At 37.6% G+C, this 24,646-nt stretch overlaps 1 protein-coding gene across 7 annotated transcripts in view; it reads left to right on the top strand.

Annotated features, from left to right (window-relative positions):
* Nucleotides 1-21,640, top strand: part of LOC126973367 (putative nuclease HARBI1) — a 54,685-nt gene extending 33,045 nt beyond the window's left edge. For 2 of the 7 annotated variants that reach the window (XM_050820610.1, XM_050820607.1), the window contains exon 2: nucleotides 20,523-21,640. In XM_050820610.1, coding sequence (XP_050676567.1) covers nucleotides 20,523-21,417 — 895 coding nt within the window. In that variant the 3' untranslated portion in view covers nucleotides 21,418-21,640. Of the gene's footprint in view, nucleotides 1-5,021; nucleotides 5,407-8,892; nucleotides 11,224-20,522 lie in introns of those variants that run through there. The other 5 variants (XM_050820604.1, XM_050820602.1, XM_050820601.1 and 2 more) reach the window with 4 other exon arrangements.
* Nucleotides 21,641-24,646: the final 3,006 nt, after the last annotated feature.

The following is a 24,646-nucleotide window of genomic DNA, read 5'->3' on the forward strand; positions in this document are numbered from 1 at the left end:
ACAACATCACTGATAAACACTTTTTAAATTCCAAAAATCTTACCTTTATGGATAGGAACCAGCTACCATAGGCAAATAGTTAATTAATATTATAATAAAACTGTAGAGATCAAATTTCTGTACAATGAACAAAAAAATAAGCAAAACGGAGTCAGCGGGACTACAAATAGTACAAGTCCCGATTTTTGTTTAATCTTTTGTTTCTCTGTCTGAGGCTCAACGAAACCCTTTAAGTCATTTTGGGATAATATGCCAGCTGTTGGTGGCCCACCACCAGTGCCATCGAAGAGCTGCTGCATTGGCTTTTTTCGCCAAGTTTTTTTATCAGTCCACCCGGACCCCTTAGCAACAAACATGCAATAATGATACAAATGCAAATATTAAAAGTAAATAAAAGCAAAATCTGTTATACATATTGTTAGTGTTTAAAGGATAATTTAACTTGTTATTATTGTTCAAATGATTTGTGATAATATCCCATATTCTTATTGATTTAATATGCCTCTTTACGCTATGAATAAAGCCCAAGCTAAATCTGGATATTTCATAATGAAATCCATTAGGGTTTCGATTTATCGGTAATATAAGTATGTACATTCATATCCTCTTTGTGCAATTTTTTACGTCTATGGTTTCGAAACGAAATACGTCCGCACTTTTCTGATCCGATATAAAGGGTCAGCCAAATAACTTTTTTTTGATGCTATAAAAAAACTACTGAATATTTTCTCAAGTTCTTTTTTTATTTGAAAGTACCATCCTTCCGGTTAATAATGGAAAATAATTTCATTCAAATGGCTGCCTCGGCTGTCCATGCAGTAGCCTACACGATCGGTCCAATTTTTAAGTACATTATCGATTGTGTGCAGCTGTATTTCACCAATGGCTTCACGAATATTGTCCTTTAAAGCGTCAATTGTCTCTGGCTTGTCGGCGTACAACACTTATCTTTGACGGCACCCTACAAAAATAGTCCAACGGTGTCAAATCGCAGCTCCGAGGTGGCCAAACGACATCAGCTCTACGGCTGATGATGCAGTCTTCAAAAACTGGGCGCAAAACATCAAGTGTAGATTCGGCTGTGTGGCACGTAGCGCCGTCCTGTCGAATCCAAATGTTGCCAATATCCTCCTCTTCAATTTTTGTTAACAAAAATTCGTTCAACATGTGCCGATAACGATCGCCATTGACTATAACGGCCGCTCCTTGCTCATTTTCGAAGAAAAATGGCCCAATTATGCCTCTGGACAAAAATCCGCACCAAACAGTGACTCGTTTTGGGTGCGTCGGCTTTTCAATGTATGCTTGCGGGTTTTCTGTGCCCCAAATGCGATAATTTTGCTTGTTTACATCCCCGAAATGTTCAATTGTTGAGAACGACGGTGAATTGATGTTGACGGCGCTTCACGCACACTTTCTGTCACAGCAGCAATATTCTCGGGTGTACGCATTGTTTTTGGCGTGAAAAGCCTGCTGTTTAGCAACCTAGTAGCCAAAAACAATGCTTACACCTACGCTTTAGTTTATCGATGAGGATGCCAGTTTGTTTCACTTTTTTCACAAGATAACGAACATACGGAGCTGACGGTGCTTCTCTTCTTCCAAAATCCGTACGCAATTTTCGCACACACTCTGCAACATTACCATGATTTTCAAAGTAATGTCGCAATATTTGCCAGCGTTGTTCAAGCGTATACACAACCATATTTGTTCAGCGGAAGGATCAAACTAATTATCTGTCAAATCAAACATGAGCTAAGTGTTACCATTCACGAAATAAGCACTAGTTGAAAAAAAAAAACGTTAGATGGCGGACTCTTTACTTTTGTAATAGCATTTAATTCGGAGTTCGACGTTATTTCGTTTCGGACCGGAACTCCGTATTTCGAATTTCGTAATAGGGCTCTAGATTTATTAAATAATCATTACGAAGTAATTTAAAATCTCTCTTAAAATACCCATATAGCTTTGAGCATAAATACGGTCATTTTGTTTGTTAGACACAGTTCTAGGTGCTATCTTCATCTGCCGAGATAAAATCTTTTGCTTTCGAATAGGATTTCTTCGAATACTTTCCCTTGCTGCTTTGACCACGTTTTGCGTACGAATACTACGTAGACGGCCAGATCTTTTTCTATAACTAACAGAGGAGCCCTAACATCTGGGAGCCGGGGGCATAGGATGTTATGGGCTTAATTATAGGCTCCTCTAGGAGCCAAGCTAGATACGCAGGTCTTGTATCTTCGAACGGGGACTGGCTCTCTGGGCTACTTTCATTAGGCGCCTCGAGACATGAATACAGTACTTTTGCTAAGATGTACGTGATCTCTTGGGGGTGCAAATTATTACTGATTTCCCTCATGGTGTCGTTAGCGATGTCTGTCAATAGCGGCTTGTCCATCAGATCAGTCTTGAGGCTGAAGACGTTCATAAGCCTGGGACGAGGATACTTGCAGTATTGCACAGTCCAGACCATTCTCATGGTGTCTTCTGCGCAAGTTACGAGAATACCACTCTCGACCCTTTTATATACATCTAGCGCAAAAAACCGTTCCAGCAGTTTCATTATTATATCTTCTCTATTACGGCAGGAAGCTGTGTACAGGAGCAGGGTCTGTGCTATCTCGATTGGCGAATGCAGTGAATTTATCAGGTTCCATACATGTCAGTGGCTCCATAACTACTTGTGTAATGCAATCACAGCGATTCGGTTCTCTTTATCACCCCACTACATTTTAATAAGGGAAAATATTGTTCAATCAATTGGCGCCAAAATGAGAAAACTCAATGAACAATGATATATATATGATTCCAAATTCAAATGTAATATTTTGTTAATTTTAATTCTAACAGTATTTATGACCAGACTAAGTAATTTCTATTATATTATTTGCATGTGTATTGTCCATTAGGCGAACACCAAACTTATATAATTAGCGTCAGTCTCAGAACGTGGCTTAGGAATTTTTTTTAATTCTTTACTAAACGTGTCTCTCAAATTTTTCCATTTTTTCTTAGTCATTTCACCTGAAAATAGAATAGGAATTATAACTTAATATTTTGCATTATTTCAGGTATTTGGCCACAGGTATACAATTTCGGCAACTCGCTTTCTCGTTCAGAATTTCAAAATCTGTTATTTCTACAATCGTACCACAAGTTTGCAAAGCTATATGGACTCAATTAGTTAGGAAACACATGCCCGAACCTTCAGAAGATAGCTTTAAAAACATAGCGCAATGTTTTTGGGACAGATGGCAGTTTCCTAATTGCATTGGATGTATTGACGGAAAGCACATTCGCATAATAAAACCAAAAAAGAGTGGTTCCATGTATTATAATTACAAATCCTTTTTTTCGATTGGGTTGTTAGCAGTCACTGACCCAAATTATAAGTTTGTAATGATAAATGTGGGTTCCTATGGAAAAGACAACGATGCCGGTGTTTTTGAGGAATGCCCCTTTCGAATAGCAATAGAACAAGGAAGACTAAAAATACCTAAAGAACAAGTATTACCGGGCTCTAATATCATAGCTCCGTATGTGCTCCTTGGAGATGCGGCGATTCCTCTGAAGAAATACCTATTGCGACCTTTTCCAGAAAAATCAACGGTTAAAGGGGACGCCAAAGATAATTATAATTATCGCTTATCTCGAGCCAGAATGGTGGTGGAATGTTCTTTTGGTTCAATAACTTCTAAATTCAGAATTCTACATAAATCTATCGAAACGAATGTTACAAATGCAGTTCATATCGTCAAAGCCATATGTTTACTACACAATATTATAAGGGTTCTTGAATCAATAAATGAGAATGAGTTAATGTCTTTCCGAAAAACATATCAAAATATGTCACAAACACAAAGACATAATTCTCAAAGAAGATACAATGCCACATCACGAGCAGCCGCACAGGCAAGAGAAAACTTAAAACTGTGTTTTGTGCAACATCCTTTGCTAAGAATGTAATAATAATAAAGAAATATGTTGTACTTACTTGTAGTCCCAATTATTTTAGCCACAGCCTCCCATTCGCGGTGCGATAATAAACGGTTGTGGTAACTTTTATTCCTTTTGTCCCATAATGTAGGACGTTCTTGGATAGCAATAATAAGATGTTCTACTTCCGACATTACTACTTAATTTTTGCTTGAAAAAAATATGGCCGACGCGTCCACTACGCGCGCATATATCAAGCCAACTGATCGCGTTCGCTTCATTTCGCGCCGCTCCGCACCGCACCCCACGTGCGTTTTGGTCACGTAGGCCACTTCAATAGGTTTCGAATGTTTGTTATTTTCGCGCCGCGCCGCGCCGCTTCGCGTTCGCGTTGATTCGCCCACGTAGGACACCGCGTAAGCCCCGACTCCCTTCCGACACGCACACATAGAAGATAGCGATTTGAGTGTGTGCGTTGATTTTGGGAGGCCCCGTGTTTAGAATCGATTTTATGTCAAACTAGGATATATTGGGACAAAATAACTACTGAAACATATTTAACGATAATTTTTTAAGTAAATAAAGATATATTTCAACATGTTTCAAAGTAAATAAACACTAAAAATGAGCAGACAAAATTCATAGTCTATCTTTAGCCGTTATTCAATTTGAATAGATGCTATTTTCACTGGAGATTTTATCAAGAAATTATCTATATTATAACTATTATAATTATGTAAATAATCTTGGATATATACTCTATATGTAATATAAAAACAGTTACTGAATTTTGGGTATTATTCTTCAAAAACACAAAAAACAATTTACACAGTTATCGCACGACAGTTCACTTCGGCGCTCGAGAATCACTGACGCTTCGGGGTCGAAAATGAGAAACGACGCCAACCACTTGAAACTGTTGGCTTGTAACACATTGTACCAATAACTGTCCGCCTTCATATCGTTATAAGTTCAAACGTAAATAGAACTTCCAAATATCGAAATTAGGCCCGAAATCGACTGAGGTCGTCTTGCTTCAGTATGACTCCTCGCGAAACGTTTTTCAATGCAGCCATGAACGTAAGCGCTTTGCAATTTGATTACAGACACTCAGAAATTCTGCCACATATCGCACCCTTACTGTAAGTCGTTAAGGAGTCCCATTGATCGATACCATGATGATACGACAATTACTTGCCCATAACTATGTTATGGAGATGAAGATGACTTAAATATCCGTATACCATAAAAAAGATTCGGCCGAGTATCCTTAATTTTTTCTTAAGAATTTCGTTACTTTGTCATGGATTCCGTAATCAGAACCTTTTAAGGTATCACCTTAAAAAGCTTTTAAAGCTGGAATTATCAATGAAGGTGTTAGCATCAGTAAAATTTGAGAAAGATAAAGAAATTCTGTTCCTACATATTTTTTTAAGGAAGCTGCCAAATGAAACAGGGTGTAGAGTGGTAATGTCATTTGGTGAATTTGTTGCTCTTTGTACGTACACAATAAATGGAGCTTTGTCATTTTCCTTGTACTTAGTCCTTCCAATAGTAATGTAAGCCTTGGGATCTGAACTGATAGAGTATATTGAGGGATTATTGGATTATTTTCAATAGTTATATTAGATGTTTCTGTTGATATTCATATGAAATGAAATATTCATGATTTCTATTGAAGTATTACTAATTTTACTGTCTCCACGACGACATCCAGTCTTACCACTCGCTGCCTGAGCGTGCTTCCTCTTTTTCATATTACACATACATTTTTAATTTGGAACCGGTATAATGGAGAAAAAAATGATTATATTATTTGAGGTTTTTGGGTTAGGTTAAAATAAACGTATGTATTATCTTTCAACTAACATGTTCCAACAACAACATCACTGATAAACACTTTTTAAATTCCAAAAATCTTACCTTTATGGATAGGAACCAGCTACCATAGGCAAATAGTTAATTAATATTATAATAAAACTGTAGAGATCAAATTTCTGTACAATGAACAAAAAAATAAGCAAAACGGAGTCAGCGGGACTACAAATAGTACAAGTCCCGATTTTTGTTTAATCTTTTGTTTCTCTGTCTGAGGCTCAACGAAACCCTTTAAGTCATTTTGGGATAATATGCCAGCTGTTGGTGGCCCACCACCAGTGCCATCGAAGAGCTGCTGCATTGGCTTTTTTCGCCAAGTTTTTTTATCAGTCCACCCGGACCCCTTAGCAACAAACATGCAATAATGATACAAATGCAAATATTAAAAGTAAATAAAAGCAAAATCTGTTATACATATTGTTAGTGTTTAAAGGATAATTTAACTTGTTATTATTGTTCAAATGATTTGTGATAATATCCCATATTCTTATTGATTTAATATGCCTCTTTACGCTATGAATAAAGCCCAAGCTAAATCTGGATATTTCATAATGAAATCCATTAGGGTTTCGATTTATCGGTAATATAAGTATGTACAGTCATATCCTCTTTGTGCAATTTTTTACGTCTATGGTTTCGAAACGAAATACGTCCGCACTTTTCTGATCCGATATAAAGGGTCAGCCAAATAACTTTTTTTTGATGCTATAAAAAAACTACTGAATATTTTCTCAAGTTCTTTTTTTATTTGAAAGTACCATCCTTCCGGTTAATAATGGAAAATAATTTCATTCAAATGGCTGCCTCGGCTGTCCATGCAGTAGCCTACACGATCGGTCCAATTTTTAAGTACATTATCGATTGTGTGCAGCTGTATTTCACCAATGGCTTCACGAATATTGTCCTTTAAAGCGTCAATTGTCTCTGGCTTGTCGGCGTACAACACTTATCTTTGACGGCACCCTACAAAAATAGTCCAACGGTGTCAAATCGCAGCTCCGAGGTGGCCAAACGACATCAGCTCTACGGCTGATGATGCAGTCTTCAAAAACTGGGCGCAAAACATCAAGTGTAGATTCGGCTGTGTGGCACGTAGCGCCGTCCTGTCGAATCCAAATGTTGCCAATATCCTCCTCTTCAATTTTTGTTAACAAAAATTCGTTCAACATGTGCCGATAACGATCGCCATTGACTATAACGGCCGCTCCTTGCTCATTTTCGAAGAAAAATGGCCCAATTATGCCTCTGGACAAAAATCCGCACCAAACAGTGACTCGTTTTGGGTGCGTCGGCTTTTCAATGTATGCTTGCGGGTTTTCTGTGCCCCAAATGCGATAATTTTGCTTGTTTACATCCCCGAAATGTTCAATTGTTGAGAACGACGGTGAATTGATGTTGACGGCGCTTCACGCACACTTTCTGTCACAGCAGCAATATTCTCGGGTGTACGCATTGTTTTTGGCGTGAAAAGCCTGCTGTTGAGCAACCTAGTAGCCAAAAACAATGCTTACACCTACGCTTTAGTTTATCGATGAGGATGCCAGTTTGTTTCACTTTTTTCACAAGATAACGAACATACGGAGCTGACGGTGCTTCTCTTCTTCCAAAATCCGTACGCAATTTTCGCACACACTCTGCAACATTACCATGATTTTCAAAGTAATGTTGCAATATTTGCCAGCGTTGTTCAAGCGTATACACAACCATATTCGTTCAGCGGAAGGATCAAACTAATTATCTGTCAAATCAAACATGAGCTAAGTGTTACCATTCACGAAATAAGCACTAGTTGAAAAAAAAAACGTTAGATGGCGGACTCTTTACTTTTGTAATAGCATTTAATTCGGAGTTCGACGTTATTTCGTTTCGGACCGGAACTCCGTATTTCGAATTTCGTAATAGGGCTCTAGATTTATTAAATATTCATTACGAAGTAATTTAAAATCTCTCTTAAAATACCCATATAGCTTTGAGCATAAATACGGTCATTTTGTTTGTTAGACACAGTTCTAGGTGCTATCTTCATCTGCCGAGATAAAATCTTTTGCTTTCGAATAGGATTTCTTCGAATACTTTCCCTTGCTGCTTTGACCACGTTTTGCGTACGAATACTACGTAGACGGCCAGATCTTTTTCTATAACTAACAGAGGAGCCCTAACATCTGGGAGCCGGGGGCATAGGATGTTATGGGCTTAATTATAGGCTCCTCTAGGAGCCAAGCTAGATACGCAGGTCTTGTATCTTCGAACGGGGACTGGCTCTCTGGGCTACTTTCATTAGGCGCCTCGAGACATGAATACAGTACTTTTGCTAAGATGTACGTGATCTCTTGGGGGTGCAAATTATTACTGATTTCCCTCATGGTGTCGTTAGCGATGTCTGTCAATAGCGGCTTGTCCATCAGATCAGTCTTGAGGCTGAAGACGTTCATAAGCCTGGGACGAGGATACTTGCAGTATTGCACAGTCCAGACCATTCTCATGGTGTCTTCTGCGCAAGTTACGAGAATACCACTCTCGACCCTTTTATATACATCTAGCGCAAAAAACCGTTCCAGCAGTTTCATTATTATATCTTCTCTATTACGGCAGGAAGCTGTGTACAGGAGCAGGGTCTGTGCTATCTCGATTGGCGAATGCAGTGAATTTATCAGGTTCCATACATGTCAGTGGCTCCATAACTACTTGTGTAATGCAATCACAGCGATTCGGTTCTCTTTATCACCCCACTACATTTTAATAAGGGAAAATATTGTTCAATCAATTGGCGCCAAAATGAGAAAACTCAATGAACAATGATATATATATGATTCCAAATTCAAATGTAATATTTTGTTAATTTTAATTCTAACAGTATTTATGACCAGACTAAGTAATTTCTATTATATTATTTGCATGTGTATTGTCCATTAGGCGAACACCAAACTTATATAATTAGCGTCAGTCTCAGAACGTGGCTTAGGAATTTTTTTTAATTCTTTACTAAACGTGTCTCTCAAATTTTTCCATTTTTTCTTAGTCATTTCACCTGAAAATAGAATAGGAATTATAACTTAATATTTTGCATTATTTCAGGTATTTGGCCACAGGTATACAATTTCGGCAACTCGCTTTCTCGTTCAGAATTTCAAAATCTGCTATTTCTACAATCGTACCACAAGTTTGCAAAGCTATATGGACTCAATTAGTTAGGAAACACATGCCCGAACCTTCAGAAGATAGCTTTAAAAACATAGCGCAATGTTTTTGGGACAGATGGCAGTTTCCTAATTGCATTGGATGTATTGACGGAAAGCACATTCGCATAATAAAACCAAAAAAGAGTGGTTCCATGTATTATAATTACAAATCCTTTTTTTCGATTGGGTTGTTAGCAGTCACTGACCCAAATTATAAGTTTGTAATGATAAATGTGGGTTCCTATGGAAAAGACAACGATGCCGGTGTTTTTGAGGAATGCCCCTTTCGAATAGCAATAGAACAAGGAAGACTAAAAATACCTAAAGAACAAGTATTACCGGGCTCTAATATCATAGCTCCGTATGTGCTCCTTGGAGATGCGGCGATTCCTCTGAAGAAATACCTATTGCGACCTTTTCCAGAAAAATCAACGGTTAAAGGGGACGCCAAAGATAATTATAATTATCGCTTATCTCGAGCCAGAATGGTGGTGGAATGTTCTTTTGGTTCAATAACTTCTAAATTCAGAATTCTACATAAATCTATCGAAACGAATGTTACAAATGCAGTTCATATCGTCAAAGCCATATGTTTACTACACAATATTATAAGGGATCTTGAATCAATAAATGAGAATGAGTTAATGTCTTTCCGAAAAACATATCAAAATATGTCACAAACACAAAGACATAATTCTCAAAGAAGATACAATGCCACATCACGAGCAGCCGCACAGGCAAGAGAAAACTTTAAACTGTGTTTTGTGCAACATCCTTTGCTAAGAATGTAATAATAATAAAGAAATATGTTGTACTTACTTGTAGTCCCAATTATTTTAGCCACAGCCTCCCATTCGCGGTGCGATAATAAACGGTTGTGGTAACTTTTATTCCTTTTGTCCCATAATGTAGGACGTTCTTGGATAGCAATAATAAGATGTTCTACTTCCGACATTACTACTTAATTTTTGCTTGAAAAAAATATGGCCGACGCGTCCACTACGCGCGCATATATCAAGCCAACTGATCGCGTTCGCTTCATTTCGCGCCGCTCCGCACCGCACCCCACGTGCGTTTGGTCACGTAGGCCACTTCAATAGGTTTCGAATGTTTGTTATTTTCGCGCCGCGCCGCGCCGCTTCGCGTTCGCGTTGATTCGCCCACGTAGGACACCGCGTAAGCCCCGACTCCCTTCCGACACGCACACATAGAAGATAGCGATTTGAGTGTGTGCGTTGATTTTGGGAGGCCCCGTGTTTAGAATCGATTTTATGTCAAACTAGGATATATTGGGACAAAATAACTACTGAAACATATTTAACGATAATTTTTTAAGTAAATAAAGATATATTTCAACATGTTTCAAAGTAAATAAACACTAAAAATGAGCAGACAAAATTCATAGTCTATCTTTAGCCGTTATTCAATTTGAATAGATGCTATTTTCACTGGAGATTTTATCAAGAAATTATCTATATTATAACTATTATAATTATGTAAATAATCTTGGATATATACTCTATATGTAATATAAAAACAGTTACTGAATTTTGGGTATTATTCTTCAAAAACACAAAAAACAATTTACACAGTTATCGCACGACAGTTCACTTCGGCGCTCGAGAATCACTGACGCTTCGGGGTCGAAAATGAGAAACGACGCCAACCACTTGAAACTGTTGGCTTGTAACACATTGTACCAATAACTGTCCGCCTTCATATCGTTATAAGTTCAAACGTAAATAGAACTTCCAAATATCGAAATTAGGCCCGAAATCGACTGAGGTCGTCATGCTTCAGTATGACTCCTCGCGAAACGTTTTTCAATGCAGCAATGAACGTAAGCGCTTTGCAATTTGATTACAGACACTCAGAAATTCTGCCACATATCGCACCCTTACTGTAAGTCGTTAAGGAGTCCCATTGATCGATACCATGATGATACGACAATTACTTGCCCATAACTATGTTATGGAGATGAAGATGACTTAAATATCCGTATACCATAAAAAAGATTCGGCCGAGTATCCTTAATTTTTTCTTAAGAATTTCGTTACTTTGTCATGGATTCCGTAATCAGAACCTTTTAAGGTATCACCTTAAAAAGCTTTTAAAGCTGGAATTATCAATGAAGGTGTTAGCATCAGTAAAATTTGAGAAAGATAAAGAAATTCTGTTCCTACATATTTTTTTAAGGAAGCTGCCAAATGAAACAGGGTGTAGAGTGGTAATGTCATTTGGTGAATTTGTTGCTCTTTGTACGTACACAATAAATGGAGCTTTGTCATTTTCCTTGTACTTAGTCCTTCCAATAGTAATGTAAGCCGTGGGATCTGAACTGATAGAGTATATTGAGGGATTATTGGATTATTTTCAATAGTTATATTAGATGTTTCTGTTGATATTCAAATGAAATGAAATATTCATGATTTCTATTGAAGTATTACTAATTTTACTGTCTCCACGACGACATCCAGTCTTACCACTCGCTGCCTGAGCGTGCTTCCTCTTTTTCATATTACACATACATTTTTAATTTGGAACCGGTATAATGGAGAAAAAAATGATTATATTATTTGAGGTTTTTGGGTTAGGTTAAAATAAACGTATGTATTATCTTTCAACTAACATGTTCCAACAACAACATCACTGATAAACACTTTTTAAATTCCAAAAATCTTACCTTTATGGATAGGAACCAGCTACCATAGGCAAATAGTTAATTAATATTATAATAAAACTGTAGAGATCAAATTTCTGTACAATGAACAAAAAAATAAGCAAAACGGAGTCAGCGGGACTACAAATAGTACAAGTCCCGATTTTTGTTTAATTTTTTGTTTCTCTGTCTGAGGCTCAACGAAACCCTTTAAGTCATTTTGGGATAATATGCCAGCTGTTGGTGGCCCACCACCAGTGCCATCGAAGAGCTGCTGCATTGGCTTTTTTCGCCAAGTTTTTTTATCAGTCCACCCGGACCCCTTAGCAACAAACATGCAATAATGATACAAATGCAAATATTAAAAGTAAATAAAAGCAAAATCTGTTATACATATTGTTAGTGTTTAAAGGATAATTTAACTTGTTATTATTGTTCAAATGATTTGTGATAATATCCCATATTCTTATTGATTTAATATGCCTCTTTACGCTATGAATAAAGCCCAAGCTAAATCTGGATATTTCATAATGAAATCCATTAGGGTTTCGATTTATCGGTAATATAAGTATGTACATTCATATCCTCTTTGTGCAATTTTTTACGTCTATGGTTTCGAAACGAAATACGTCCGCACTTTTCTGATCCGATATAAAGGGTCAGCCAAATAACTTTTTTTTGATGCTATAAAAAAACTACTGAATATTTTCTCAAGTTCTTTTTTTATTTGAAAGTACCATCCTTCCGGTTAATAATGGAAAATAATTTCATTCAAATGGCTGCCTCGGCTGTCCATGCAGTAGCCTACACGATCGGTCCAATTTTTAAGTACATTATCGATTGTGTGCAGCTGTATTTCACCAATGGCTTCACGAATATTGTCCTTTAAAGCGTCAATTGTCTCTGGCTTGTCGGCGTACAACACTTATCTTTGACGGCACCCTACAAAAATAGTCCAACGGTGTCAAATCGCAGCTCCGAGGTGGCCAAACGACATCAGCTCTACGGCTGATGATGCAGACTTCAAAAACTGGGCGCAAAACATCAAGTGTAGATTCGGCTGTGTGGCACGTAGCGCCGTCCTGTCGAATCCAAATGTTGCCAATATCCTCCTCTTCAATTTTTGGTAACAAAAATTCGTTCAACATGTGCCGATAACGATCGCCATTGACTATAACGGCCGCTCCTTGCTCATTTTCGAAGAAAAATGGCCCAATTATGCCTCTGGACAAAAATCCGCACCAAACAGTGACTCGTTTTGGGTGCGTCGGCTTTTCAATGTATGCTTGCGGGTTTTCTGTGCCCCAAATGCGATAATTTTGCTTGTTTACATCCCCGAAATGTTCAATTGTTGAGAACGACGGTGAATTGATGTTGACGGCGCTTCACGCACACTTTCTGTCACAGCAGCAATATTCTCGGGTGTACGCATTGTTTTTGGCGTGAAAAGCCTGCTGTTGAGCAACCTAGTAGCCAAAAACAATGCTTACACCTACGCTTTAGTTTATCGATGAGGATGCCAGTTTGTTTCACTTTTTTCACAAGATAACGAACATACGGAGCTGACGGTGCTTCTCTTCTTCCAAAATCCGTACGCAATTTTCGCACACACTCTGCAACATTACCATGATTTTCAAAGTAATGTCGCAATATTTGCCAGCGTTGTTCAAGCGTATACACAACCATATTTGTTCAGCGGAAGGATCAAACTAATTATCTGTCAAATCAAACATGAGCTAAGTGTTACCATTCACGAAATAAGCACTAGTTGAAAAAAAAAAACGTTAGATGGCGGACTCTTTACTTTTGTAATAGCATTTAATTCGGAGTTCGACGTTATTTCGTTTCGGACCGGAACTCCGTATTTCGAATTTCGTAATAGGGCTCTAGATTTATTAAATAATCATTACGAAGTAATTTAAAATCTCTCTTAAAATACCCATATAGCTTTGAGCATAAATACGGTCATTTTGTTTGTTAGACACAGTTCTAGGTGCTATCTTCATCTGCCGAGATAAAATCTTTTGCTTTCGAATAGGATTTCTTCGAATACTTTCCCTTGCTGCTTTGACCACGTTTTGCGTACGAATACTACGTAGACGGCCAGATCTTTTTCTATAACTAACAGAGGAGCCCTAACATCTGGGAGCCGGGGGCATAGGATGTTATGGGCTTAATTATAGGCTCCTCTAGGAGCCAAGCTAGATACGCAGGTCTTGTATCTTCGAACGGGGACTGGCTCTCTGGGCTACTTTCATTAGGCGCCTCGAGACATGAATACAGTACTTTTGCTAAGATGTACGTGATCTCTTGGGGGTGCAAATTATTACTGATTTCCCTCATGGTGTCGTTAGCGATGTCTGTCAATAGCGGCTTGTCCATCAGATCAGTCTTGAGGCTGAAGACGTTCATAAGCCTGGGACGAGGATACTTGCAGTATTGCACAGTCCAGACCATTCTCATGGTGTCTTCTGCGCAAGTTACGAGAATACCACTCTCGACCCTTTTATATACATCTAGCGCAAAAAACCGTTCCAGCAGTTTCATTATTATATCTTCTCTATTACGGCAGGAAGCTGTGTACAGGAGCAGGGTCTGTGCTATCTCGATTGGCGAATGCAGTGAATTTATCAGGTTCCATACATGTCAGTGGCTCCATAACTACTTGTGTAATGCAATCACAGCGATTCGGTTCTCTTTATCACCCCACTACATTTTAATAAGGGAAAATATTGTTCAATCAATTGGCGCCAAAATGAGAAAACTCAATGAACAATGATATATATATGATTCCAAATTCAAATGTAATATTTTGTTAATTTTAATTCTAACAGTATTTATGACCAGACTAAGTAATTTCTATTATATTATTTGCATGTGTATTGTCCATTAGGCGAACACCAAACTTATATAATTAGCGTCAGTCTCAGAACGTGGCTTAGGAATTTTTTTTAATTCTTTACTAAACGTGTCTCTCAAATTTTTCCATTTTTTCTTAGTCATTTCACCTGAAAATAGAATAGGAATTATAACTTAATATTTTGCATTATTTCAGGTATTTGGCCACAGGTATACAATTTCGGCAACTCGCTTTCTCGTTCAGAATTTCAAAATCTGTTATTTCTACAATCGTACCACAAGTTTGCAAAGCTATATGGACTCAATTAGTTAGGAAACACATGCCCGAACCTTCAGAAGATAGCTTTAAAAACATAGCGCAATGTTTTTGGGACAGATGGCAGTTTCCTAATTGCATTGGATGTATTGACGGAAAGCACATTCGCATAATAAAACCAAAAAAGAGTGGTTCCATGTATTATAATTACAAATCCTTTTTTTCGATTGGGTTGTTAGCAGTCACTGACCCAAATTATAAGTTTGTAATGATAAATGTGGGTTCCTATGGAAAAGACAACGATGCCGGTGTTTTTGAGGAATGCCCCTTTCGAATAGCAATAGAACAAGGAAGACTAAAAATACCTAAAGAACAAGTATTACCGGGCTCTAATATCATAGCTCCGTATGTGCTCCTTGGAGATGCGGCGATTCCTCTGAAGAAATACCTATTGCGACCTTTTCCAGAAAAATCAACGGTTAAAGGGGACGCCAAAGATAATTATAATTATCGCTTATCTCGAGCCAGAATGGTGGTGGAATGTTCTTTTGGTTCAATAACTTCTAAATTCAGAATTCTACATAAATCTATCGAAACGAATGTTACAAATGCAGTTCATATCGTCAAAGCCATATGTTTACTACACAATATTATAAGGTATCTTGAATCAATAAATGAGAATGAGTTAATGTCTTTCCGAAAAACATATCAAAATATGTCACAAACACAAAGACATAATTCTCAAAGAAGATACAATGCTACATCACGAGCAGCCGCACAGGCAAGAGAAAACTTTAAACTGTGTTTTGTGCAACATCCTTTGCTAAGAATGTAATAATAATAAAGAAATATGTTGTACTTACTTGTAGTCCCAATTATTTTAGCCACAGCCTCCCATTCGCGGTGCGATAATAAACGGTTGTGGTAACTTTTATTCCTTTTGTCCCATAATGTAGGACGTTCTTGGATAGCAATAATAAGATGTTCTACTTCCGACATTACTACTTAATTTTTGCTTGAAAAAAATATGGCCGACGCGTCCACTACGCGCGCATATATAAAGCCAACTGATCGCGTTCGCTTCATTTCGCGCCGCTCCGCACCGCACCCCACGTGCGTTTGGTCACGTAGGCCACTTCAATAGGTTTCGAATGTTTGTTATTTTCGCGCCGCGCCGCGCCGCTTCGCGTTCGCGTTGATTCGCCCACGTAGGACACCGCGTAAGCCCCGACTCCCTTCCGACACGCACACATAGAAGATAGCGATTTGAGTGTGTGCGTTGATTTTGGGAGGCCCCGTGTTTAGAATCGATTTTATGTCAAACTAGGATATATTGGGACAAAATAACTACTGAAACATATTTAACGATAATTTTTTAAGTAAATAAAGATATATTTCAACATGTTTCAAAGTAAATAAACACTAAAAATGAGCAGACAAAATTCATAGTCTATCTTTAGCCGTTATTCAATTTGAATAGATGCTATTTTCACTGGAGATTTTATCAAGAAATTATCTATATTATAACTATTATAATTATGTAAATAATCTTGGATATATACTCTATATGTAATATAAAAACAGTTACTGAATTTTGGGTATTATTCTTCAAAAACACAAAAAACAATTTACACAGTTATCGCACGACAGTTCACTTCGGCGCTCGAGAATCACTGACGCTTCGGGGTCGAAAATGAGAAACGACGCCAACCACTTGAAACTGTTGGCTTGTAACACATTGTACCAATAACTGTCCGCCTTCATATCGTTATAAGTTCAAACGTAAATAGAACTTCCAAATATCGAAATTAGGCCCGAAATCGACTGAGGTCGTCATGCTTCAGTATGACTCCTCGCGAAACGTTTTTCAATGCAGCAATGAACGTAAGCGCTTTGCAATTTGATTACAGACACTCAGAAATTCTGCCACATATCGCACCCTTACTGTAAGTCGTTAAGGAGTCCCATTGATCGATACCATGATGATACGACAATTACTTGCCCATAACTATGTTATGGAGATGAAGATGACTTAAATATCCGTATACCATAAAAAAGATTCGGCCGAGTATCCTTAATTTTTTCTTAAGAATTTCGTTACTTTGTCATGGATTCCGTAATCAGAACCTTTTAAGGTATCACCTTAAAAAGCTTTTAAAGCTGGAATTATCAATGAAGGTGTTAGCATCAGTAAAATTTGAGAAAGATAAAGAAATTCTGTTCCTACATATTTTTTTAAGGAAACTGCCAAATGAAACAGGGTGTAGAGTGGTAATGTCATTTGGTGAATTTGTTGCTCTTTGTACGTACACAATAAATGGAGCTTTGTCATTTTCCTTGTACTTAGTCCTTCCAATAGTAATGTAAGCCTTGGGATCTGAACTGATAGAGTATATTGAGGGATTATTGGATTATTTTCAATAGTTATATTAGATGTTTCTGTTGATATTCAAATGAAATGAAATATTCATGATTTCTATTGAAGTATTACTAATTTTACTGTCTCCACGACGACATCCAGTCTTACCACTCGCTGCCTGAGCGTGCTTCCTCTTTTTCATATTACACATACATTTTTAATTTGGAACCGGTATAGTGGAGAAAAAAATGATTATATTATTTGAGGTTTTTGGGTTAGGTTAAAATAAACGTATGTATTATCTTTCAACTAACATGTTCCAACAACAACATCACTGATAAACACTTTTTAAATTCCAAAAATCTTACCTTTATGGATAGGAACCAGCTACCATAGGCAAATAGTTAATTAATATTATAATAAAACTGTAGAGATCAAATTTCTGTACAATGAACAAAAAAATAAGCAAAACGGAGTCAGCGGGACTACAAATAGTACAAGTCCCGATTTTTGTTTAATTTTTTGTTTCTCTGTCTGAGGCTCAACGAAACCCTTTAAGTCATTTTGGGATAATATGCCAGCTGTTGGTGGCCCACCACCAGTGCCATCGAAGAGCTGCTGCATTGGCTTTTTTCGCCAAGTTTTTTTATCAGTCCACCCGGACCCCTTAGCAACAAACATGCAATAATGATACAAATGCAAATATTAAAAGTAAATAAAAGCAAAATCTGTTATACATATTGTTAGTGTTTAAAGGATAATTTAACTTGTTATTATTGTTCAAATGATTTGTGATAATATCCCATATTCTTATTGATTTAATATGCCTCTTTACGCTATGAATAAAGCCCAAGCTAAATCTGGATATTTCATAATGAAATCCATTAGGGTTTCGATTTATCGGTAATATAAGTATGTACATTCATATCCTCTTTGTGCAATTTTTTACGTCTATGGTTTCGAAACGAAATACGTCCGCACTTTTCTGATCCGATATAAAGGGTCAGCCAAATAACTTTTTTTTGATGCTATAAAAAAACTACTGAATATTTTCTCAAGTTCTTTTTTTATTTGAAAGTACCATCCTTCCGGAATGGAAAATAATTTCATTCAAATGGCTGCCTCGGCTGTCCATGCAGTAGCCTACACGATCGGTCCAATTTTTAAGTACATTATCGATTGTGTGCAGCTGTATTTCACCAATGGCTTCACGAATATTGTCCTTTAAAGCGTCAATTGTCTCTGGCTTGTCGGCGTACAACACTTATCTTTGACGGCACCCTACAAAAATAGTCCAACGGTGTCAAATCGCAGCTCCGAGGTGGCCAAACGACATCAGCTCTACGGCTGATGATGCAGTCTTCAAAAACTGGGCGCAAAACATCAAGTGTAGATTCGGCTGTGTGGCACGTAGCGCCGTCCTGTCGAATCCAAATGTTGCCAATATCCTCCTCTTCAATTTTTGTTAACAAAAATTCGTTCAACATGTGCCGATAACGATCGCCATTGACTATAACGGCCGCTCCTTGCTCATTTTCGAAGAAAAATGGCCCAATTATGCCTCTGGACAAAAATCCGCACCAAACAGTGACTCGTTTTGGGTGCGTCGGCTTTTCAATGTATGCTTGCGGGTTTTCTGTGCCCCAAATGCGATAATTTTGCTTGTTTACATCCCCAAAATGTTCAATTGTTGAGAACGACGGTGAATTGATGTTGACGGCGCTTCACGCACACTTTCTGTCATAGCAGCAATATTCTCGGGTGTACGCATTGTTTTTGGCGTGAAAAGCCTGCTGTTGAGCAACCTAGTAGCCAAAAACAATGCTTACACCTACGCTTTAGTTTATCGATGAGGATGCCAGTTTGTTTCACTTTTTTCACAAGATAACGAACATACGGAGCTGACGGTGCTTCTCTTCTTCCAAAATCCGTACGCAATTTTCGCACACACTCTGCAACATTACCATGATTTTCAAAGTAATGTCGCAATATTTGCCAGCGTTGTTCAAGCGTATACACAACCATATTCGTTCAGCGGAAGGATCAAACTAATTATCTGTCAAATCAAACATGAGCTAAGTGTTACCATTCACGAAATAAGCACTAGTTGAAAAAAAAAACGTTAGGTGGCGGACTCTTTACTTTTGTAATAGCATTTAATTCGGAGTTCGACGTTATTTCGTTTCGGACCGGAACTCCGTATTTCGAATTTCGTAATAGGGCTCTAGATTTATTAAATAATCATTACGAAGTAATTTAAAATCTCTCTTAAAATACCCATATAGCTTTGAGCATAAATACGGTCATTTTGTTTGTTAGACACAGTTCTAGGTGCTATCTTCATCTGCCGAGATAAAATCTTTTGCTTTCGAATAGGATTTCTTCGAATACTTTCCCTTGCTGCTTTGACCACGTTTTGCGTACGAATACTACGTAGACGGCCAGATCTTTTTCTATAACTAACAGAGGAGCCCTAACATCTGGGAGCCGGGGGCATAGGATGTTATGGGCTTAATTATAGGCTCCTCTAGGAGCCAAGCTAGATACGCAGGTCTTGTATCTTCGAACGGGGACTGGCTCTCTGGGCTACTTTCATTAGGCGCCTCGAGACATGAATACAGTACTTTTGCTAAGATGTACGTGATCTCTTGGGGGTGCAAATTATTACTGATTTCCCTCATGGTGTCGTTAGCGATGTCTGTCAATAGCGGCTTGTCCATCAGATCAGTCTTGAGGCTGAAGACGTTCATAAGCCTGGGACGAGGATACTTGCAGTATTGCACAGTCCAGACCATTCTCATGGTGTCTTCTGCGCAAGTTACGAGAATACCACTCTCGACCCTTTTATATACATCTAGCGCAAAAAACCGTTCCAGCAGTTTCATTATTATATCTTCTCTATTACGGCAGGAAGCTGTGTACAGGAGCAGGGTCTGTGCTATCTCGATTGGCGAATGCAGTGAATTTATCAGGTTCCATACATGTCAGTGGCTCCATAACTACTTGTGTAATGCAATCACAGCGATTCGGTTCTCTTTATCACCCCACTACATTTTAATAAGGGAAAATATTGTTCAATCAATTGGCGCCAAAATGAGAAAACTCAATGAACAATGATATATATATGATTCCAAATTCAAATGTAATATTTTGTTAATTTTAATTCTAACAGTATTTATGACCAGACTAAGTAATTTCTATTATATTATTTGCATGTGTATTGTCCATTAGGCGAACACCAAACTTATATAATTAGCGTCAGTCTCAGAACGTGGCTTAGGAATTTTTTTTAATTCTTTACTAAACGTGTCTCTCAAATTTTTCCATTTTTTCTTAGTCATTTCACCTGAAAATAGAATAGGAATTATAACTTAATATTTTGCATTATTTCAGGTATTTGGCCACAGGTATACAATTTCGGCAACTCGCTTTCTCGTTCAGAATTTCAAAATCTGCTATTTCTACAATCGTACCACAAGTTTGCAAAGCTATATGGACTCAATTAGTTAGGAAACATATGCCCGAACCTTCAGAAGATAGCTTTAAAAACATAGCGCAATGTTTTTGGGACAGATGGCAGTTTCCTAATTGCATTGGATGTATTGACGGAAAGCACATTCGCATAATAAAACCAAAAAAGAGTGGTTCCATGTATTATAATTACAAATCCTTTTTTTCGATTGGGTTGTTAGCAGTCACTGACCCAAATTATAAGTTTGTAATGATAAATGTGGGTTCCTATGGAAAAGACAACGATGCCGGTGTTTTTGAGGAATGCCCCTTTCGAATAGCAATAGAACAAGGAAGACTAAAAATACCTAAAGAACAAGTATTACCGGGCTCTAATATCATAGCTCCGTATGTGCTCCTTGGAGATGCGGCGATTCCTCTGAAGAAATACCTATTGCGACCTTTTCCAGAAAAATCAACGGTTAAAGGGGACGCCAAAGATAATTATAATTATCGCTTATCTCGAGCCAGAATGGTGGTGGAATGTTCTTTTGGTTCAATAACTTCTAAATTCAGAATTCTACATAAATCTATCGAAACGAATGTTACAAATGCAGTTCATATCGTCAAAGCCATATGTTTACTACACAATATTATAAGGTATCTTGAATCAATAAATGAGAATGAGTTAATGTCTTTCCGAAAAACATATCAAAATATGTCACAAACACAAAGACATAATTCTCAAAGAAGATACAATGCTACATCACGAGCAGCCGCACAGGCAAGAGAAAACTTTAAACTGTGTTTTGTGCAACATCCTTTGCTAAGAATGTAATAATAATAAAGAAATATGTTGTACTTACTTGTAGTCCCAATTATTTTAGCCACAGCCTCCCATTCGCGGTGCGATAATAAACGGTTGTGGTAACTTTTATTCCTTTTGTCCCATAATGTAGGACGTTCTTGGATAGCAATAATAAGATGTTCTACTTCCGACATTACTACTTAATTTTTGCTTGAAAAAAATATGGCCGACGCGTCCACTACGCGCGCATATATAAAGCCAACTGATCGCGTTCGCTTCATTTCGCGCCGCTCCGCACCGCACCCCACGTGCGTTTGGTCACGTAGGCCACTTCAATAGGTTTCGAATGTTTGTTATTTTCGCGCCGCGCCGCGCCGCTTCGCGTTCGCGTTGATTCGCCCACGTAGGACACCGCGTAAGCCCCGACTCCCTTCCGACACGCACACATAGAAGATAGCGATTTGAGTGTGTGCGTTGATTTTGGGAGGCCCCGTGTTTAGAATCGATTTTATGTCAAACTAGGATATATTGGGACAAAATAACTACTGAAACATATTTAACGATAATTTTTTAAGTAAATAAAGATATATTTCAACATGTTTCAAAGTAAATAAACACTAAAAATGAGCAGACAAAATTCATAGTCTATCTTTAGCCGTTATTCAATTTGAATAGATGCTATTTTCACTGGAGATTTTATCAAGAAATTATCTATATTATAACTATTATAATTATGTAAATAATCTTGGATATATACTCTATATGTAATATAAAAACAGTTACTGAATTTTGGGTATTATTCTTCAAAAACACAAAAAACAATTTACACAGTTATCGCACGACAGTTCACTTCGGCGCTCGAGAATCACTGACGCTTCGGGGTCGAAAATGAGAAACGACGCCAACCACTTGAAACTGTTGGCTTGTAACACATTGTACCAATAACTGTCCGCCTTCATATCGTTAAAAGTTCAAACGTAAATAGAACTTCCAAATATCGAAATTAGGCCCGAAATCGACTGAGGTCGTCTTGCTTCAGTATGACTCCTCGCGAAACGTTTTTCAATGCAGCAATGAACGTAAGCGCTTTGCAATTTGATTACAGACACTCAGAAATTCTGCCACATATCGCACCCTTACTGTAAGTCGTTAAGGAGTCCCATTGATCGATACCATGATGATACGACAATTACTTGCCCATAACTATGTTATGGAGATGAAGATGACTTAAATATCCGTATACCATAAAAAAGATTCGGCCGAGTATCCTTAATTTTTTCTTAAGAATTTCGTTACTTTGTCATGGATTCCGTAATCAGAACCTTTTAAGGTATCACCTTAAAAAGCTTTTAAAGCTGGAATTATCAATGAAGGTGTTAGCATCAGTAAAATTTGAGAAAGATAAAGAAATTCTGTTCCTACATATTTTTTTAAGGAAGCTGCCAAATGAAACAGGGTGTAGAGTGGTAATGTCATTTGGTGAATTTGTTGCTCTTTGTACGTACACAATAAATGGAGCTTTGTCATTTTCCTTGTACTTAGTCCTTCCAATAGTAATGTAAGCCTTGGGATCTGAACTGATAGAGTATATTGAGGGATTATTGGATTATTTTCAATAGTTATATTAGATGTTTCTGTTGATATTCATATGAAATGAAATATTCATGATTTCTATTGAAGTATTACTAATTTTACTGTCTCCACGACGACATCCAGTCTTACCACTCGCTGCCTGAGCGTGCTTCCTCTTTTTCATATTACACATACATTTTTAATTTGGAACCGGTATAATGGAGAAAAAAATGATTATATTATTTGAGGTTTTTGGGTTAGGTTAAAATAAACGTATGTACTATCTTTCAACTAACATGTTCCAACAACAACATCACTGATAAACACTTTTTAAATTCCAAAAATCTTACCTTTATGGATAGGAACCAGCTACCATAGGCAAATAGTTAATTAATATTATAATAAAACTGTAGAGATCAAATTTCTGTACAATGAACAAAAAAATAAGCAAAACGGAGTCAGCGGGACTACAAATAGTACAAGTCCCGATTTTTGTTTAATCTTTTGTTTCTCTGTCTGAGGCTCAACGAAACCCTTTAAGTCATTTTGGGATAATATGCCAGCTGTTGGTGGCCCACCACCAGTGCCATCGAAGAGCTGCTGCATTGGCTTTTTTCGCCAAGTTTTTTTATCAGTCCACCCGGACCCCTTAGCAACAAACATGCAATAATGATACAAATGCAAATATTAAAAGTAAATAAAAGCAAAATCTGTTATACATATTGTTAGTGTTTAAAGGATAATTTAACTTGTTATTATTGTTCAAATGATTTGTGATAATATCCCATATTCTTATTGATTTAATATGCCTCTTTACGCTATGAATAAAGCCCAAGCTAAATCTGGATATTTCATAATGAAATCCATTAGGGTTTCGATTTATCGGTAATATAAGTATGTACATTCATATCCTCTTTGTGCAATTTTTTACGTCTATGGTTTCGAAACGAAATACGTCCGCACTTTTCTGATCCGATATAAAGGGTCAGCCAAATAACTTTTTTTTGATGCTATAAAAAAACTACTGAATATTTTCTCAAGTTCTTTTTTTATTTGAAAGTACCATCCTTCCGGTTAATAATGGAAAATAATTTCATTCAAATGGCTGCCTCGGCTGTCCATGCAGTAGCCTACACGATCGGTCCAATTTTTAAGTACATTATCGATTGTGTGCAGCTGTATTTCACCAATGGCTTCACGAATATTGTCCTTTAAAGCGTCAATTGTCTCTGGCTTGTCGGCGTACAACACTTATCTTTGACGGCACCCTACAAAAATAGTCCAACGGTGTCAAATCGCAGCTCCGAGGTGGCCAAACGACATCAGCTCTACGGCTGATGATGCAGTCTTCAAAAACTGGGCGCAAAACATCAAGTGTAGATTCGGCTGTGTGGCACGTAGCGCCGTCCTGTCGAATCCAAATGTTGCCAATATCCTCCTCTTCAATTTTTGTTAACAAAAATTCGTTCAACATGTGCCGATAACGATCGCCATTGACTATAACGGCCGCTCCTTGCTCATTTTCGAAGAAAAATGGCCCAATTATGCCTCTGGACAAAAATCCGCACCAAACAGTGACTCGTTTTGGGTGCGTCGGCTTTTCAATGTATGCTTGCGGGTTTTCTGTGCCCCAAATGCGATAATTTTGCTTGTTTACATCCCCGAAATGTTCAATTGTTGAGAACGA

The sequence above is a fragment of the Leptidea sinapis genome, chromosome 29, assembly GCF_905404315.1.
Source record: "Leptidea sinapis chromosome 29, ilLepSina1.1, whole genome shotgun sequence".
Lineage (NCBI taxonomy): Eukaryota > Metazoa > Arthropoda > Insecta > Lepidoptera > Pieridae > Leptidea > Leptidea sinapis.